We start from the raw sequence: 21,679 nt of genomic DNA, 5'->3' as shown, positions 1-21,679 counted from the left end.
AAGACCAACGTTATATTGTGGCAGAGGTATCTGTATGTTTCATGGTAGGAAATAGGCAAATAGGCGGATTGACATTATCGAGGAACCTGCGCGGGAAACCCGTAACGGGAACAAAAAAGCCTACCCGCCTCGCGGACAGCCCTGCCGGCCAGAAACACAACGTCTAAGTCTTCAGAGGCGGGGAGAAAAATGGAAATGATGAAAATGTCATCGGTATAGAGAACGTGCTATTTCCAGAATGAATAGTTGTCAGGCAAATGAATCGTCATTGTGTCACTGGTATAGTCTCTTTAACATTTGAATCGTACCTCATGATCAGACATTTCTAGGGGGCCATCACATAGATTATGTAACTCATGTCGGACTACTTATTCACTTCTAGTGTTGCTTATGTCACCCCTACTGTCGTTGTCAGCAATTTTCTTCAATATTTAATACATAGTTGTGTGAATACTGATTTTCATCCATTATTACGATATTTAACGATGGTGATTGCTTCTAGAATGTGGCAAAATCTGCGGTACAGTTGCTCCCATCACATTTGGCAGTCTTGCTCCAACTAACAACGCTTCTACAGTCTCCACTCATTCAAAGTCAGAGGAGTCTTACATTTTCTATTACCCACGTCTAGACGCCGTTACATTTGTGAATATAGAGCACTTTCGCTGCAGGTAGCACTGCCATAAAAGACAAACGTCGAGGTCGGCTACCTCACCTAACAGGGTTCCTAGCCTTGTTTCCTTATCTGCTCGTCGATAACTTGGGCAGCAAATAGAGAAATTGAAAGAGCACCTTAACTACAATCGGAAACGGTACAGCAGGCATTCTGAATTCGGTAACCACTCTATAACAGCGTTCAATAATGTCCAGTGTTCCTTTCCTGCTAGGTCAAAGCCCGTTTCCTTCACTAGGCCTTAGCCTACCTTGTGGTTGACACTCTATCACTTTTTCCTTGGACTGCCTATATTTCTCTTACCAGATGGTGAATTATTTCTTACGAGTTTCACAATCTTCTATTCGACCGCCCTGTCTTTGCGTTCCTTTCATTCGTGCTACCTCATATATGCCCAGTCGTAATGGAGTTCACTTAATATCCTTTTCTAATGCTTTCATTTCTCTATTTCCCAGGGTCTTCCCTCCAATCCTCCGCAGATTTTTCATTTCTGTGGTTTCCAAAAGTCTTCTAGTTTTTGATGTTCTTGTCTCAGCTAATATTTGTTTTTCTTAACTGGACCGTTTAAACAGCCTGTCACTTTGTTTGCTTTTGTTACTTGTTCTCTAACCTCCTTTCCGATATTTCAGCTGCTGGACGGTTCAATACCAAGATATTTAGATATTATTACCTGTGAATAGAAGAGTTCAATATCACTGTTTACCCGGTTAACACCCTTCGCGCTCGCTGAGTTTCACTATTCTCATAACGTCACTAACCTATGTAGCCTCCAGAGACGTTCAGAAGAACGTGCAGCACCCTGTCTCGGCAGCCTTCTTATTTTTTCTACAAAAAACTCAAATTTTGTAGACGATGAGGCACATTATCGTGTGCAGCTGCAGTGCGTACCACAACGTAACACGGGAGGGAGGCGTGATGTTTCGGCTTATCTCCCTCACTTTTTAGTATCTTTCTTCATGACACTTTAAGACAATGGAAATTTAAGATCGGCCTAAATATTAAAAGACGACGCGATAACTGGATAAACATCACACTCCTTCACTGCGCTATAACAGGTTTATCTTAAATTCATCCGTGTTATATGGAATTTTTTGAGAACTGCGACTGTATTGAAAATTTATCAAATAATGTCTGCTGCTTCAGTCACTTTTTACTAATATTTAAGTAGCACGACGCATTTTGGCAGCATGTTGCAATTCTCATCTGCATTCTTATTAGATGTAGATAAAATTTATTTGAAATATGATTAGGTACATTTGCTTTGCGCGTCAATGAGGTTATATGTTGAAATACAGTCCTGTACAGAAATATACGTATCTTTTAGTGTGCTCATTAAGTGATTTGCACGTTTAGATATTTTATTAGCGCAGTTACTTTCATTTTTGTTGGAAATTTAATTGTTTGGCTCACAGAGCACAGTGAAAAACACATCACAGTTTCACACTTTGACATACAGATGTTTACTTTATTTCAAAAACTCTGAACTGCTAAGATAAATCAATTTCAATCGCTTAGACAGCAATACACAGTGAAGATGAAACATAAATATATATCTAGGTGCATTTATGTTATGGCACATATTAGATAATATAATTACTTGCTAAAGACAATTTTTATTGTTAAAATCAATATTTTCAATAGAATAAGCATACAACATTGGAGAAACTTTCGAAAAAATTAATATTGATACTCTCTATCTTTTCATTGGAAACGTGTTAAAATGTTATTATTGTGCCACGAATTAAAATTTCTAATGCTTCATATAAGTCTGTTTGGTGTCCCTTGTCCATTTTATGTAATATATGGAAGTCATTCACGATATCACGGAATGGATGGCCAGTTCCCTTTATGTGGGAGGCTACTAATAATTATTGTAATTATTTGTGTGGTAGACATCTGTTCTTTTTTTGTACGTATGAGGCGCTATGAACTATAATTATTTCAACTGTTTCTCCTTTCTTTTGTTCCACAATTCTCTCATCATTTTTCGATGTTCAACTCTTCTTTCTTCAGTTCAAGTGGCTCCTCTCTTGTTCTTGGGTTTTTCATGGAAAATTTTGGAGTTCTGTAATTTGTTTCCGAGTATAAGTTATTTCTCAACACCTTGTAGAGTAATTTGAAATTCATCCATGTTCCTCCCAACTTATTTGCACCATGCATCATCCATTTTTAATTTGATAAAGTGGGTAAACATCTGTTTCCCAGTATGTTGGGATTCATCCTTTGGATGTGGCAGTAGAACATTATTTTTCTTTTCCTAATCATGTCTGTAATTTTTTCAATGTGTGTATGATGTTCACTATTACGACATCTGTTGTATTGTTTTTCCTCTTTAACTAGTCTCAAAGTTTCCTTTAGTATTTTTCTTTCTGTGATTTTCAGTGCTTCCGTCATCTCATTTTCGTTCAGAGTCAAACATTCTGGTTGGCATTTATACGTTCATTGCATCTTTTCTGGAGGTCTCACCCAGTTTGGCCTACACAGACGGTTCCACATGTACTACATACCATTTTATAGATGCCTGATCATTTGTATGTCGCTCTCTGCGTTGACGTTGTGTCTCAGTGTGCGTTGCTCTTTGTTATCTGGTGTGAAGGCAACGTTAATGTTATGTGGTCCGCAAATGTTTGCTAGTTTGTAGGAGAGTTGCATGTGATCAAACGTGAGTAGTGGTTTTCTTTTCCATTTCGTGTGCGGCAGCAGGTTTATTATGGTTCTTCTTTTCTGTGTGAAGTTGTCAATAAATGATTCATCATAGCAATTTGCTGCAGAGATTTGTTTGATTTTTCTGAGTTCATCAATCTTCGCATATTTGTCCATTGTTTTACTGCTGGCCCTGTTAACTATGGTATGTATGCAGCATATTTGTGTGTCGTAGGATGGCAAGGTGAGCTGTGTAAGGTGATGTCTGTTGTTGTTTTTCTGTGGGCTTTGAAGATGTGTACATTACTGTATCTGTACTTAAGATCGGATCTAGGAAGTTGATGTTGCCATTGTTTTCATAATCATATAAGTGGATTTTACATTTCCATTTTGTTTATTGAGTGCATCGAGCATGTTAAAATAATCTGCGTCTCCAACTACGAGGAGCAATATATCTTAACCATAGAGCTTGATTTTATAGTAACAGTATTTTGCTCAAGGTCGTTAATTTAGACGTATTGGCAATTTTACCAACTATACTTGAATCCTCTGTGATACCTTTATGTTGCATGTAAATTTTATTATTAAATGAGGAGTAGCTATAATTTAGTGCTGGTTCAAGAAGGTCCTTGGATTCAACACTTTCAGGCTATGACAGATTTATATGTTTTATGTGGTTTGACTTGCTGACTTTCTCTTGGATAGGTATGTTTGTGTATAGGTTTGTAATGTTGCTGACTGGAAGATACTGGTGTTATGATCAGTTAGCTGCTGATTGTTTTTTACTGAATATTATCGGTCTATGTGTATATCTTGGTTAGTATCTGGTAAAGGTTGTTTGTAAATTTTTAATTTGCTACGTTTCTTCAGTTCACGATCTGGTGAATCAGGCAACCTTCTTAGTGTACTTTTGGTTGCGATCTTAGCTTTGGTGCCCGAAGATTCATAACTGCTGTGTACTTCTTCTCACAGTCTGTTTGCAACAAATGGAAAGAACTGTCGGAATGTACTACCAGTCATTCAACAATACGACAGACATCCGCTCCTCGGTCACGAAGCTGTTCGAGAACCATTGTCTGAACGCCTTCACCGTCGGAGACTCAGCGATTGCTGAAAATCAGTTCGTCGATTATCTGACCATTGTCATCTGTCACCCGTAGTCGCTGTAGGTGGCATTCCTGCCCATCAGCGTCACCCACCTCTGTACCGCCTTGCTCAAATTGTCGGCACCATTTCGCTACGGTTGGACGCCGTATTTCCCTTGATCCAAACACCACCAGAATTTCACAGTGAGTCGGTGTGCAGTTTAGGCGTTTTGCCTCTTGTACTTCGAATGTGGCGGCCGTTTGCAGCTGCCGTGCCATTTCACCCCACACGGTGACGCACCTGTTGCCCGTACCGCAGCAGAGCTGAGTCTCCAGGAGGTGCAGTGCATGTACTCTCTTTAGACAATGCGCCACTCTTCTTGCGCAATGGTCTTAGTAGGTGATGACATGTGTAATTTAAATTTTGATGTCTTGTGTAAGTCAGTGGAACGACTGTCGATAAACTTCCGTAAGAGCTGTAATTTTTCCGATTGTCACGTCACGGTCGTTCCGCGAGGCATTTTTGGGAACAAGTAATACGTTTACCGACTGTACTTGGATCGTACCCTTTCGGAATTTCAGCGGTAAACCTCGCTGTGATACGTATCGGCTTTCTTCTAGCGTCTGGCACAAGAGATTGTTAAGCACCTCCGTAACGTTCTCGTGCTAACTAAACGATCCTGTCACGAAACGTGCAGCTCTTTGTTGGTTCTTCTCTATGTATTCTGTTAATACAACCTGGTAAGGACGCCACGGTGATCTCACAAAAGTTTTGAAAGCTGTTTCTATCGTAAATGAATTACATTTCCTTAAAATATTTCCAGTGAATCAGAATTTTGCATTTGCTTTTCCTAAAACTAATTTCATATGCTTATTCTACTTCAGGTCGTAGCAGAGGGTTTCTGCCAAAACATTTATGGGATTACTGTTCTCAATTGTTTTTCACCAATATTCCAACAGTAATAGTTTTCTTCGTCTGTTCACGCACAATACGTTACAATTATTTACGTTCAAGGTCATCTGACTGTTCCTGCACCAAATAACAATCTTCTACAACTCTTCACACATTTCGCTTGAATAGCGTAGTGTTTAGGTGGAGTGAGTTTCAGGCTGGAGTTATGCAAACGTGGTGCTTAATTTATCAAACAGAAACCACTTGCAATAAAATAAATACAGACTGCCGGGGAAAAAATTAGTACACTTGGAAATACGACGTCGATTTTGATCCGATGAAGGCATTTTACACCTGGAGGATAGTAGATGTATTGATAATGGTTTCAATGTCGCCTGCCAACAGATAGCGTAGTGGCATAGCTAACAGAGCACCAGCTGTCTCTACCCGTTAATAGGGAATACTCACAGCGAGAAGGCTCAGTGTGGTGCAAAAGTATGAAGCAAGCAGGCAACGATGCCGCAGCGACCGCACTCGTGGCTCATACAGCAAAGTGAGCGAGTTTCAAAATAGTAACAATGTGGCCTTAAGGGGACGCCAACCAGCGCTAGGTAAGTGCAGAATGTTGTTAGATCCGTTCTTGCGATAAGAAGGTGATGTGTTGTTCCAGCAGGATAATGCTTACCGACACACTGCCCGTGAAGCTCTGCAGGAGATGCAGCAACTTCCCTGGTCGATACGATCTCCAGACCTGTCACCCACCGAGCAACCGTGGGACATGATGGGACGAGAAGTGACCCTTGAAGCTCGTCAACCAACAACTCTAACAGAACTACATGAACATGTCAAGCAGGCGTGACGTAACGACGTATGCCAGGATAGTATTCTCCGTTTGTATGATCAACTGGATGCCAGTGTCAGCGCCCGTATTGCCACGCGTGAAGGCTACACCACGTTCTGGTATGAGTGTTTCAGCATGGTTCGAGACCTGATACCTCAGAACCGCTTGTTCTATTGATCTGTAAATGTAATCCTTTCATGTAACCCATATGTACTATTGCAAAAATAAATTTTGAGGAAACTGTAAACCTCTAATAGTGTGTACTATTTCTTTCCGGCAGCGTAATTCTCTTCTGGCCGAAAGCATTTAAGTAGTGTCGAATTAAGCAAGCACGAAATATCCTTTTGACAACAAAAGAACAAGATTAGACGCATAAAAAACTGAATCTGGCCGAAGAATGGGCCACCAGACAACAACATACACTTTAAAGCCTTTGATGCTCTGCTAGAATCAGAAAAAACTAACGATGCCAAAGAATACTTAAATTCTTTACGATCAGTAATACAATTTTTAACTACTCCTTTCCTTACTGTTACTTCCGACACCCGAGGACTTTGACACCAAATACAAAAGGCACTGCGAAGCTACCAGCGCTGAATATCTTCTTATACAGAACTATAAGGCAGCTCATTACATTCACATAAAGCAATGATACAACAAATTCCTAACGTACAGAAGGAAACTACAGATGCAATCCAAGAATACAATACACAGTCAACTCTTAAAACCACACAATAAACAACTGATTCAGATTAATGGAGAAAAGAGGAGAGAGGAAGAGAGAGAGAAAGGTTATCAACTTCTGTTTAATTTGCTAAATCACCCCCGCGGCATGTACTAACACAATTATGCCTGCTCTATAACACAACATACACTGCCACACGCCCCGCGTGCCATTAATGCAAACAAGCCGCTTCTCAGGTCTCGCAGACTTCCGTTCAGAGGGTTGATTTACTAGTTGCTACACCCAACACGTCCGCACATAACATAGTGCACTGCTTCAATCAAAGGGCCATCAGGCTACAGCATTATAACCAGTCTCAGTTTCGAGTAGCACTCAGGTATCGGTAGAACGAGGTTTTTGTAAGCTGCTTCCTTTCTACTGATTCTTCCAATGAATCTTAGTCTGGCATCTGCCTTCCCTACGATTAGTTTTATATGGCCTTTCCACTTTAATTCGTTCCGTATGCACAGTGTTCCGAAACTCCGTAAGCTCGTATTTTGTTTAATAACATGTATGGATGGTATCCGCATTTCCATGGGCTATGTGTGCAGAATTTTTTAACATTGCTTTGCTGCGCATGAGTGTGCTACAGTCGAACTTCTGATTCCATCTCACAGGCCGACATGTATTAGTGTACGGATTTGGATTCATCTGTAGAAATATCCATTTAATCATCCAGTTTTCCATAATGTCCTTCAGGCGACTTCTACGACTGATTTCCTTCTGTATCCGTGTCCAATCCGAACGCTTGTTTCGCCTCTGACATCCACGATCTCGACGTTGACCGAACATCCAACTCTCACTTGTTTTTCCTTCGTTCTTTCCACATGCCCCTTGCAAATGTTGACGGTACAAGCACCACATCTGCGACCACAGCTAACCAGGCCTTGTCCATTTGTAGAATCATTAACTTCCAGAAATTTAGAGGTCAATAGATATAAAATACGTAAAAACGTTTTTAGATACAAATATACAAATAAATCACCTTGTGATATTCTGCTTCTAGCAAGGAGTTTTGAAGTCTTATTGCAGCTTTTCAGAGAAAACGGATTTTTTTTCCTGCTTCAAAAACCTAGATCTTCTGTCTTTCCTTTCCCGTTAAACAGGGTTACACGTCCTTTCGAATGCAAACTTATGAATAATTCACGTCTTCATTTACTTGACTAGTTCCACGCTACAAGACGAGCTTTGCCTTCCGGCAAGCACTGCGCTTACGCACAACTGAAATGCAACTGATGGTGAAGTAACGATTGTCGAGTCGACCTAAGAAGATCCCCGACGGCTGGAATGGGCTGAGCGCCGTAGCTTCGCCGGCCTGCCTCAACCAGTCACGTAACGCAATTTTTTAAGTGTCTCTATGGCAACGTCTCAGAGTTCCTGCAGTTACACAGGCGCCAATTATTTCTGCAGTTATATAAGCGCCAATTGTTTTCACTTGCAGGCGTTAGCGTTACACAGCTGAAAGCTAGCAACAGCGCTTCTATCAGTCAGATATCTTCATAGGCGACTCGACAATAGTGAAAGCTCTCTAGCGTGTCAGTTTGGAGCCGGGCTGCAGCTGTCGGTGCCGGCAGGTACGGGCGGTGGGTGACGCGGCGTGTGGCGGTGGCGAGCATCGCGGCCATCTGGCTGCTGGCGGCGCTCATCTCGTTCCTGCCCATCTCGCTGGGCCTGCACCGGCCGCCGCAGCCGCTCACCTACCACGACGGCGCCACCGAGCACCCCACGTGCGCGCTCGACCTCACGCCCACGTACGCCGTCGTCAGCTCGTGCATCAGCTTCTACTTCCCGACGCTGGTGATGCTGGGCATCTACTGCCGCCTCTACCTGTACGCGCAGAAGCACGTCAAGAACATCCGCGCCGTGACGCGGCCGCTGCCCGCCGCCGCCGCCGCCAGCACCAACTTCGGCGCGACGACCGACTCGGCCGACGCCGGCGGGAAGCAGCAGCCGCCCATCGCCGCCATGAGCTCGTCGCCGTACCACGTGTCCGACCACAAGGCGGCCATCACCGTCGGCGTCATCATGGGCGTCTTCCTCATCTGCTGGGTGCCCTTCTTCTGCGTCAACATCGTCGCTGCTTTCTGCAAGACCTGCATACCGGGATTCGTATTCAAGGTCAGCCCTTTAGTTATTCACTCATTCTGCGCCACAAAATCCTTCGTGCCCTGTACATAAGGGTCCGACAGGAATGTCGTAACACCAAAATCACGACATGTTTCCATGCGTAATATCCCGTAAGAAAATTGTTGGCATTCAAAACAGCTTGAACTCTTCCCTGAATGGATAAATACAGGCCCTGCATGGTTTTCTAGAGAATCTTATGCCACTCTTCTCGCCAAACAGTGACAAGTCCAGGTGACGACGACAGAGGTGGATAACAATCGTGCAACCTTCCCCTCAAAGCAGATCACTTTGGCACGTAACGTTGAGATCTGGTGACTGACACGACCAGGTGAGAAGCGATAGTTTATCCTCGTGCTCACACAAACAGTCATGGAAAATGCGAGCTGTGTCAGCAGGGGCTCTTTCATCTTGGAACACAGACACGAGATTTGGGAAACAAACATTGTATCGTGGAATGAAACTAATCAACCAACATAGCCACATCATCCTTGCTAGTAATGCGTCCTCGCACAGTAACCCTGTGGTCCATGGAATACAACGGTATGCCTGCCCAAGTCATCACCGAATCCTCCCATTGGAACATAAACTCGGCCGTAAGTTGGAACGGTGTGACTGAATGACATCAAAATAGAACACTGTTCTGACCACAAAAACACGTGCAACGTGTTCAGGACATTGTACAGGTACCGTTACTAGTCAAATACAACACCTCAATCAGCACACTCGGTTAGTAACTGCATTTTTTATTCAAGTATGCATTTGTCGCTGTTTTTCTATATTTTTGTCCGACCCCTGTACGAGGGTGACAAATGTACCACCACAACATTTTTTAATCTGTTGCAACACTATAAACTCTACAACGACGTCTTTTTTCAGTACAGTCACACTGGTTTTCCACGTACTTGCTGTACCTACGCGCAAGCATTTCAATACCCTCAGAGAAAAAGTATTTCGGTTGAGCAGCAAGCCACGTGCTCGCATCTACCGCTTCCTTCATCTCTACATCGTAGGTTAATCGGCGGTCTCTTAAACGATGTTTAGGCATGCCGTACAAATGCAAATCCAATAAGATGGCATTACGACTGTCTGCAGGATGTGCACTCTGAAGAGTGTGAATGGTAAGAGGGGCGATTTGTGGACGGGCGAAAAATAGGAAACCAACCTCTTGCCGTTAGACCTCCGCATTTGTTTCTAACTGTTTGTTTCATCTCGTTCACTGTATCTATAAATGGGTGCTGATGACGCAATTTCCAGGTGATATTATAAAAATTAGCAATTCTGCGTCCCAAAATTCTGTGACCAACGCTCTTCCTATAGATAGCTGGCTCCTGAATTTCTTTATCGCAGGAGCTCCGACCCGTTTCTACTTCATGCCCGGGTTTGTTGCTCAACGGTTCAAAACGATGAACCCATGTTTCATCTCCAGAAGTGATTTGTTTCAGAAACACTTCACCTTCATTTGCACGACAGTCAAGTACCTGCAGTAATTCTCATCTTCACACTTGTACTCTACTTCAAGTTCTTTTCATGTCCGTCTTGAACTTGCACATACTTTACGAAAGTTTCTTACGGTGTTGTCATGCGCTGACCCGTAACTAATGTGTGTTTGGTCCGGTCCGCCGCCGCACAGTCATGATAAAGCTGTAACTCCCCAGTAGGCGAGACTCGGATCGTAAAATAAACTTCAAGAGTGGAACCGCCACAGCTCCAAGGTACAATTTGCTATGCGACGCGATAGTTCACCAAAACTACCAGACCACAGTCGAACACGTCAATGCTGCGCACGTGCTAAAATGCCTTGTAGGGCCGCCCTAGCCGCCGCCACTCGGGACGCCACGAAAGGTGAAATGCTATAAAAATATATACTTACAATCTAAAGCTTACGAAGAACGTCAAATTCAATGAACCAAAAATGTATCTGTAATACGAGACTGCCGAAAAGTTATCGCATCACTAAGATATTAAGCACTTTTGACCTTAATATGCTCTTTGTATATGTGAGGTCGTATCTCACACTAAAGAAACAATTTGTCACTGCCACGACAGTATATAAATCTGATAGCAGATGCAAACGGAAATCCAGTTAGGCAATGCTACACATAAATCAATCACATTATACATTTACAAAAATCACAATGAATTAGTCGATATAAGCAGAAGAATGCAAGGATGCTCTGTCTCAATCTCTTAATTTTTTAATTTTTAGATCTATGTAGTACCAAATCGATTTTCAAGACTTAAAATGGAGAAGTTAAGATTTCCTCCTACTTTTCGTTCTGACATCTTGTAGCTCAGTTAGAGAAGTAGCAAGGTCTTCAGAAAGATTGGAAGCGACAGCAGAGGAAGTTTCCCCTCATCACAGTTATTGTGTTTCCACTTAGCAATCCATGATGCATGCACACCACTCTCATTGCCGTACTGAGTTAGTTAGTTGTTTAGTTATTTAGTTAGCCAGTCAGCTAGCTAGCTATGTGCTCCACAGATCATTTGAACGATTCTTCCATCGACATGGTATCAACAAGTCAATTTACAAAATACGTATACATTATTAATATTAAAATTAATGAATACATAATTTTTTTGTCCTACTCATACAATAACTCCCAAGAATTAGTTCCATTTTTGGAGGCTATTAGTTTATAAATAGAAATTCAGCTATAGAATAGAATGAGTTATCCAGGTTAGATTTAAAACTTGCTTTGCTACGTGATAGATATTTTTTGTTACTGGGAAATGATCAAAAATGTTTGTTGCAGCATTATGAACTTCTTCCTCAGTCATTGACAGCTCTAATAATATGTAATAAAGGTCATTATTTTCATCTAATGTTGAAGGTATGGATATCACTATAATTCTGAAATTGTGGTGGATTACTAGTGACAAATTTCATTAGCCAACGTATGTACTGTGAAGGTGCAGTTAAAATGACTAACTGTTTGAACCTCATGACACGATGACCTCAAGTGAACACCACATATTATACATACTGCTCGCATTGTCTAATCAATACTTTCTTTCTGTGCAATAAGTTATCCCAAAAAATTACTTCATGACATATTATTGAGTGAAAATATGCAGAATATGTCAGGGGGTGCATTCTTTTTTTTCGAAGACTAGCAATCATACGAAAAGCAAAAGTAGGTGAACTTTATTGCTTGAGTAGATCAATAGTGCTCTTATTCCAGTCCAAGTTTTCATCAATATGTATACCCAAAAACTTGGAGCATTCTGCCATATTTACTGACTACTGTTCGTAAGCTACACCATTTGTTCTTATGATTCTATTTGTTGTACAAAATTGAATATAGCGTGTTTCCTAAAAATGTAGCGAGAGTCAATTTCTAGAAAACCACTTAATAATTCTTTCAAAAACATCATTAACAATTTCATCTTTTGCTTTCTCTCTAATGGGATTTATTACAACACAAGTATCGTCTGCAAAAAGTATCAGTTCTGCTTGTTGAATTTTATGTGGTAGGTCACATATGTAATGAACAGGAGTGGACTCAAAATTAAACCCTGTGGGACTCCATTTGTGATACCTCCAGTCACTAAAACTTTTTATCTTTCTACTGTTGTTTTAATTTAGCAGCACAACTTTTTGCATGTTGTTTGTTAAGTATAATTCAGCCCAGTTGTGTGTAAAGACATCAATGCCATTACCCTTAAGTTTTTCTAGGAGTGAAATACGATCTACAGAATGAAACCCTTTGGAAATATCACAAATAATACCAACTGGTGATATTTTACTATCTAATGCTTGTAATATTTGGTGGTTGAATGTATAAATAGCAATCTCAGTGAACCAACCCTTCTGGAATCCAAACTGTGACTTTTTCTACTTACATGAGAGACTACTCTTGAGTACATTGTCTTCCTTGCAATCTCTCTTGTAAAGAGTTCAACAATAATATGGCATATTTTAAAAACCCGAAAAATTCCCTGTGACAGTGTTTCATTACATATATCACTAGGGACAATAGTTATTAAGTTAGAACAACATTTCAGAATTCTTAAATTCTATGAACACCATATGAGCTATTGTTTTTTTAGAATTTTTATTATTTTGTTAATTTCAGTGAAGGGTACTGGTGCTACTTCTGGTTGCTTAAAATGTTAAGAAATTACATTTTTAACCAATTTCCTTGTTTCTTCAGTTGAACCATTAATATTATTTTTGCTACTAGGGTAAAGATGGATAAAGTGATTAGTTCGTTTCATTCCCTTGGAGACTGCTGCAGCCTAGTGGCGAACATTTAAAACTGTTGAAAGAGATTTCTTTGGTTTTGGTTTTGTGTTTTTTCTATGTCTGATGCAAGGCAAGCGATAAATTTCTTTGATGTATGAAAAGTATACATTGTGACAGTTAATTGCTGTTATACTGGTAAAATGTTATATTTTAGCCTTTCTAAACCACATGTTCATGAATCGTTGAGGTTATGTAATTTAGAATTCACCCAACATTTAGCATAGTAGCGTACAGTTTGGTATGGTGGCCAGTCGCCTGACAGAGCAAAGTGGCCAAGTGCCCAAACATATAAATTATAGTCTATTTAATTTCTTTCAAGACAACTGAATTGATAATAAAACAAGAGTATTTCGTAAAGTAACCGTACTGAGGCATTAGTGTGTCAACATCTTGGTGAAAAACAATGTTCTCTTAATTGCAAGTGTATGTTAAGAAGCCATCAAGTTATTATACTTTAGAAACTCACTATACGAATAATGAGATTCCCAACCTGTGCAACAGGCATTGAATACTGTAAGAAAAGAAAAGATGTTGTTACTTACAGTATCCAAACTACTCAGTGCCTCAAGAAACACACTTAAAGGAGAGTTGCTGTAGCATCCAAACTATTTAGTGCCTAAAGAAACACATTTGAAGCAGAGCCCTACTGAAGACAGAAGAATGTAGGGAACTTCAGATGTGTATTCCACCAAGAACAAGAAGTCCTTAACCATAAATTTAGATGCAACGAAGTTATTACGGCATTTCAGCTTACTGGGTGCAATAATCCAGCACACTAATTCATCAAAGAGAAAAGGATGGCAAGTAAGGACTCGGCGACACAGTTTAGGAACAGACATTCAAACATAAGTCTTAGAAAACCAGATTCCACTTCATCTGAGTCTTATTTTCCTTTTTTTCTATCTCTGACCGCTTTGCGTAGCAACCAGGCAAAAATAGTCCCTTTTCAGACCTTCACTTAAGCTCGTTTCCCCACTAGAAATCGAGGATTTTAATAATAATAGAAATGTTTTATAATTACAGAATGTATACAGTTTTTACAGGTATATTTCATATGCTTATCTGTGACATGATGTCAGTGAAGAGCAACGTTTTCCTTAGAGTGGCCACTGTACCCATTCTTCCCATACATTTAGAAATGGATTGTTAACCCTTAAATACACTTGCTGTTTAGACTGACGTGAGTATCTTCGTGGGGTAGGTTTCGAGACCAAAACGAAAATCTTCAGAAATTATTTACTTCTGTGTTTCTCTAAAATTTTGTCAAAATATCAATTAAAGAAAGTGTTCTATTTATGAAAATTCATTCTTGTTTAAGAAAGAAAACATGACCTTATCAACAATTAAGGCTCTTACACAAGCACTGGCTTCTTAAATAGAGTCTTTAGAGTTATAAAACTAAGAAAATATACTTCAAAATCAATTAAGTAAACTCTAAAGAAAAAATAAACAGTGAGTTTCAATAAAGAATGACAATAGGTACACGAAATAACCAACTTAGCAATTAATTTCGTTCATCACAGTCAGTGTGTTCCTTTTTGTCAATGGAATGCACTTTGTATTTGTGACATTTAGAACATGCTTTTGTAGTTTTGGTTTTTTTAAAGCGTGGACATATGTGACAGTGAGCCTTTTTGGCTGAATCGGTCCCACTTGGACTTACACTGCAGACTCGTCGACACTGCTATCATTTTCAAAATTTCTGCAAAGCACTTTTTCCATTGCAGTCTGCAAGACCCAAGAAAAATTTCTGGAATTCTTTTTCTTTTGTCTTATATTTCCTTCCATCAATGCCAAGCCTAAATGTTTTGTAAAATCTGTATGTACTATCTTGCTATTGTTCTTTATCACGGTTTTTCCCGTAAAAGCAGCCAGACTGTCTTACTATTTCTTGGCTTTTTTTGCGAACATTCTCTTCCTCTGCGTCTTCATAGTCCACTACTTCACTCTCAGTTTACTGATCAGATATTTCTGTTTCATTGTCACTAAACTCGGCTGCTTGAAAAAAATCCGGTGCATCCAATGAGTCAGCAGTCTTCACAAGCTGACAATAACACAAAAATTTGATCATTATTAAAATGTCGCTCCATTCTGTATAAAACAATTAAAAACAATTTGTGATGACAGACAAAGAAAAGCCACACTTATAACTTCGTGGGGTAGATTTCGGTCCGAAATGGTACGTACCTATGAAAATAATGGTCGCTGGTCACAACGCGCCTGGATAATGCAAAAGAAAAGCCGATACTAAGAATGCACAGAAACGGAATGGCAGTGCTGCAATACGAATAAATTGTCCCATCAATGTAGTCACGGATTAAAAGTACTCCAGGCTTGTGAGTTATCAGTCACAAGTGTCATTTAGCTTATTTGTTTTGGTATCACGTACACTGACTTTCTCCCATTTGACAACATCCCATTATATCCTGCACTGATAACACAGACAATTCGCAATGCAAAATATGACATTGGCTGTAGATTCTGTAAGGAACGACTTTCTTAGAATGAAAGTCATAAATCTGAAACCTAAAGTTCAAATTAATTAATGGAAATAACACGAAAATATAAAGCGAATTTACCAGAGTAATTCTGTACTGATTCGGAAAGTGAATCGACAGTCCGATTTTTGCCCAACGTCTTGTACGCTGGTGCTAAGTCTCATTTACAGCATAGGCAGAATAAAAACATTTCCACAGCCGTTACGTTCCTCAAGTTGGTTCGCACACTCTTCAAAGTAGTGTTGGTGCCCGCTTCCGCCACGTTGACTGAGGACTGAAATACCTAAAGTATCAGCCAATCCGTTCCTATTTCTGAAATGAAGTTTTGGGTCTACCTCGTAGTTATGACTACGCGAATGCAATCTTAACATCATAATTAAAAAACAAGGGAGAAATTATTTTGGCAGCTCTCCTTCTCAGTAGCCGCCGCATGTGTGCTCCTGATGGTTGCAAGGTCTGTGTTTATACAGTGCCTGTATCTTCACAGTACAATGTCATGCAAGAACACACGGATGTCTGAAGGAAGAGACGCAGCCATTGACTATTACACATGTGGTAACAATACGAAATAGTGTCGCATTCTGTGGCTGTGCAGTGACGTCAGCTATTTGCGGCACATGGAAATCTGCGCTAGACAGGGCCATACATGAATGTCTGGAGGATATTGTATTGTGAAGATAAAGACACTATATAAACACAGTCAATGTAACCATTACTGATGCAGCCATTACTCGATGGGCTAACATGACGATATAATACACTACTGGCCATTAAAATTGCTACACCACGAAGATGACGTGCTACAGACGCGAAATTTAACCGACAGGAAAAAGATGCTGTGATACGAAAATGATTAGCTTTTCAGAGAATTCACACAAGGTTGGTGCCGGTGGCGACATCTACAACGTGCTGACATGAGGAATGTTTCCAACTGATTTCTCATATACAAACAGCAGTTGACCAGCGTTGCCTGGTGAAACGTTGTTGTGATGCCTCGTGTAAGGAGGAGAAATGCGTACCACCATGTTTCCGACTTTGATAAAGGTCGGTTTGTAGCCTATCGCGATTGCGGTTTATCGTATCGCGACATTTCTGCTCGCGTTGGTCAAGATCCAATGACTGTTAGCAGAATATGGAAACGGTGGGTTCAGGAGCGTAATACGGAACGCCGTGCTGGATCCCAACGGCCTCGTATCACTAGCAGTCGAGATGACAGGCATCTTATCCGAATAGCTCTAACGGATCGTGCAGCCAAGTCTCGATCCCTGAGTCAACAGATGGGGAAGTTTGCAAGACAACAACCGTCAGCACGAACAGTTCGACGACGTTTGCAGCAGCATGGACTATCAACTCGGAGACCATGGCTGCATCACAGGCAGGAGCGCCTGCGATGGTGTACTCAACGACGAACCTGGGTCCACGAATGGCAAAATGTCATTTTTTCGGATGAATCCAGGTTCTGTTTACAGCATCATGATGGTCGCATCCGTGTTTGGCGACATCGCGGTGAACGCACATTGGAAGCGTGTATTCGTTATCGCCATACTGGCGTATCACCCGGCATGATGGTATGGGGTGCCATGGACTACACGTCTCGATCACCTCTTGTTCACATTGATGGCACTTTGAACAGTGGACGTTACATTTCAGATGTCTTACGACCCGTGGCTCTACCCTTCATTCGATCCCTGCGAAACCCTACATTTCAGCAGGGTAATGCACGACCGCTCCTTGTAGATCCTGTACGGGCGTTTCTCGATACAGGAAATGTTCGACTGCTGCCCTGGCCAGCACATTCGCCAGATCTCTCACCAATTGAAAACGTCTGGTCAATGGTGGCCGAGCAACTGGTTCGTCACAATACGCCAGTAACTATTCTTGATTAACTGTGGTATCGTGTTGAAGATGCATGGGCAACTGTACCTGTACACGCCATCCAAGCTCTGTTTGACTCAATGCCCAGGCGTATCAAGGCCGTTATTACGGCCAGAGGTGGTTCTGGGTACTGATTTCTGAGAATCTATTCACCCAAATTGCGTGAAAATGTAATGACATGTCAGTTCTAGTGAAATATATTCGTCCAATGAATACCGGTTTTTCGTGTAGTAATTTTAATGGCCAGTAGTGTATCTGTCTCCCTGTACGGGAATCACGAGCTGTGCGAGTATAACGGTTGTGACTACGGCACAGATGGAAATCTGGATTGACCTTGGAGGCTTGCCTGGATAGCTGAAGTGATTCAGGCGACTGCTAGTGATAAGCTGGAAATACGGGTTCGAGTCCCAGCCCGGCACAAATTTTCATATGTCGCAGGCAGCTGACGTCAATGCATAGTCACAGAATGCGTAACTATTTCGTAATTCCGAAACTTTTTTTGTTTTTCTCTCTCTGGTTACTGCAAATTAAAAAGCTTCGCAACTTGCAGAGCAGAATTCTGATGTCGAAAAGTGTTTGCCCCGGAACAGGAAATTAACCACCTCGCACAGAAAATTTCTTCTTTCCTCTGCATCAGGTGCTGACGTGGCTGGGGTACTCCAACTCGGCGTTCAACCCGGTGATCTACTCCATCTTCAACACGGAGTTCCGCGAGGCTTTCCGGCGCATCCTGACGGCGCACTACCGCACGCCGTGCTGCTGCTGCTGCTGCGCCGACGGCCGCTGCGGCTACGAGAGCGTCTCGAGCCGGCCGTCGCTGGCGGGGGCGGGCGGCCGCCGCGACGCCGTGCCCGGCCGGAAGCCCAAGGGCGCCGGCGGCGTCGGGGGCGGCGCCGGGGGCCGCAATGGCTCCTGCGGCCACCTGCGCGAGTGCAGCTCGCCGCGTTCCTCCGCTGGTTCGGCGGGCGTGCCCACGCCGCGCCAGCTGCGCGTCAACTCCACCGACATCATCCTGGACGGCGAGGAGGTCAGCGCCATATGAAGCCAGGCGGTGACCCGAGCGGCAGTCGCCTAACGGAGGAGGGCAACGAAGTGTGTGTCAGTGTGCAGTGAGCGCGCAGCCGTAAATAGACTGCGACCCGGTAGGCTTCGTATTGTCGGACTGCGTCGGACAGTGGTGAATGATCCACTTGTTACAGCTGTCGGTTAGACAGGCAAACAGTCGTTAGAAATTTACGTGTTGTAGTTACTGTTTCAGATGAATCGCCGAGCTCCTTTTTTTTTTTTTTTTTTTTTTTTTCTCGCACGTGTAGTTCACCGGATACAATTCTGGACGGCAGAAATGGTTTCGTTCCAAGAGAATGGTGACCCAACGGTGTTTAGCAGTATTTATATGTAAAGACGTACGTGGAAGTTCCTATACTTCAAAAGCTAGTGAGACCACGAGAGCGGAAACGAAATGTGCAAACGCCCTACTGAATTGTAGTGCCCAGTGCTCATGACCTGTTGCTTCAGAAGAGTGCACGCTATCATCAGGCAAAACTGTCAACGTGCTAGACATGTAAAAAAAATTACAGACAATGCTTCACAGCTCTCAGATCATTTCCGAATAACATCTAATCGGTAAAAGCTGCTATATGATTTTTTTTATTTACGACAAGTTTTGATCAGTTATCTTCATCATTTTAATTTACTTGTATAAATGTAGTATGGAAAGGCACTTCGGTGACTTCATACACTGATATAAATGCAAAACATTTCACGGTGAAGCATCAGTCCGATATTTATCAAACTTCGTGGAAAAGTTTGTCATATAATGGTTATTTAACGATTTAACCATCGTTCCGTTCGAAATCGATGTCCCTCTTCGACATCAGTAGATCAGTACGAGGAGAGACCCCATCGGGCATGAGTACGCTGTTCTATTCGTTATTGCATGGAAGCAAACACCTTCCAAATGTCATCACTGGGAACTTCGTGCCATGCTTGAAACACATGCACTGTTAGTTCATGATGATTGCTGTTGCATTCACTATTTCATGGAAGCAAACACAGTCCAAAAGTCATCATTGGGTATTTCGTGCCGTGCTTGATACACGTGCACTGGTAGTTTATGATGATTTTCGGCTGCAGGTATGTTCTTCCGTCGCATCTCAGACATGCGGATGCGGCTCCCAAATCATGGGACAGGCCAACTCAATCATCATTCAGCAGGGCGTTTTGTGATGTGAACTACACTACTGGAGAATGCAATTTGGTACTCTGGGCGTACAACATATGACAACAGTGGCACTTGCCACAAACTTTCGAGCAGTCAGCGTCTCGGAGCAGTTACCAAATCAGTCCAGTTGGCGTGACCAGTAGTAACCGTCTCCACGATTCCTTGAACTGGAGAGGAACGGATCTCGAGAACCACTATTTCGTGCGATATTTCATTCCGTTATCCATAACCATGTTGTCGCCCATATGACCGCCACGAAGAGAAGCGAGACTTGGCGCTGAACACCCGAGAATGGCACTCGTCGTCCAGTTGACTCGGCCGCTAACCATGCAAGTTTTCTGTGGTACTGTGGTACGGTGTCAGCGGAAAGTGACGCCTGGCAACCGGAGTTCTCAAACCAGCTTCTGTTAATTACATACGAAGGTTCGTGGTCATAAATTTTGCCCCCAGTTTGCGCTATTTCTATCGTTCTACTTGTCAGATCCAGTTGAGGAGTCCTATGATCTCATGGTGTGCTGTTAGAAGGAACCGTGTCTAAGTGTCTGTGAGCTCTGTGTGGTGCTGTCAAGTCCCTATGCCAATTACTCGGCCCTTCTCAGTCTCCGAAAGCTCGTGATAAGCTGCACGTGCACTTTTCCTTGACTTGTGGCAATGCGATCTCCACATGAAAACTTCACGTAACCTTGGAGGCATTCAATAGCCATCGTATGCTCACACAATACTTCAGCTATGGAAATGACTATTTTCTGTCCTGAGGACAGAGGATCAGGTAAAAAAGGTATGGAATTAATTATGAACTCAGACGTTGATTAAAGCAACTTACAGAGAAAGTCGAAAAAATGGTCTGAAAGTATTTTGAGATATGTAGCACTTGCGGCACATAAGAAATTTAATGTGCTCATGAATCTGATATTGGAGCTGGGCAGTGCCAAGAAATGTGAAACGCCTACGCTGTTGGTATCGTTTGGTCAAGGTGCTCATGATGTAACTTTTTGCGTCAGTCTATAAGCGACGTATAAGATCCCACTTTACTGAGCACAATAGCTCTACAAATACTTTACTGCATTAATACCAGAAGTACGATTGAGTTAAGAGTATCCAGTAAAGTGCACTATTATATCTCACTTATATGCCTGAGGTGAACGACCTGCCACTTCATGCTGTATTTCTAATGCTGTGTCGATCCGATAATGTTCTCTGATTGAAACTAGTCACAAGTCTAAAACGTGTTGATATAGCAGCTTTTGTCACATTTAACTCGTCCTTCCTTCAGGGAAGTTGATAGTCACAAAAACTGCGCTTGCCTTCTACATGCATTCACAAATGTGCGTTCAACATGTGGAAGAAAGAACTAAAGAATTATATGTGATAGCTCCTGATACAATTAGTGACACCGTAGCGGTGTAATACAAAAGAATCAATTTTCTGTGTCGTAGACTTTTGTGTAGAATGATGTGTTAAGCGTGTGATGGGAAGTTAAACCGCTCTGTTTAAGTCTTGTCTCTGAGAAAATTGTTAATATTTCAGAATATTTCATGTTGTGTAATCTAGCTTTCAGTACATCGGCTCAGGTAACGTAGTGTGAGTTTGTTTGAGGCCGCTTACGAAGGTATACCTGTGTATTGCAAGTAATGTGTGTTCTGTTCAAACCATACTCATGTTCATAAGTAAAAATACTGGCGCCCGAAAATAGCAGGTAGGAAAGCCAAAGTACACAATTTACAACGACGCAAAGAGATAGGAGGCAATAACAAAATCTAAAAATAGTTCGTTAAAATGGCCGTAGCGAAACCATTCATAAAGTAATCAACATACCATTCCTAGAAGTCCTTGTAACTTTGAAGTAATTTC

General features: G+C 41.9%; 1 protein-coding gene across 1 annotated transcript in view; it reads left to right on the top strand.

The window, feature by feature from the left end:
* LOC126251850 (dopamine receptor 1) overlaps window positions 1–18,718 on the top strand; it is a 667,357-nt gene extending 648,639 nt beyond the window's left edge. The window contains exons 4-5 of the mRNA XM_049952525.1: window positions 8,433–8,976; window positions 18,245–18,718. Of these exons, the coding sequence (XP_049808482.1) occupies window positions 8,433–8,976; window positions 18,245–18,649 (949 nt within the window). The 3' untranslated portion in view covers window positions 18,650–18,718. The remainder of the gene's footprint in view (window positions 1–8,432; window positions 8,977–18,244) is intronic.
* Window positions 18,719–21,679: the final 2,961 nt, after the last annotated feature.

This window comes from Schistocerca nitens, chromosome 4 (assembly GCF_023898315.1).
Source record: "Schistocerca nitens isolate TAMUIC-IGC-003100 chromosome 4, iqSchNite1.1, whole genome shotgun sequence".
Taxonomy (NCBI): domain Eukaryota; kingdom Metazoa; phylum Arthropoda; class Insecta; order Orthoptera; family Acrididae; genus Schistocerca; species Schistocerca nitens.
The sequence above is the reverse complement of the archived record's forward strand: the minus strand, read 5'-3'. Positions and strand labels throughout refer to the sequence as shown.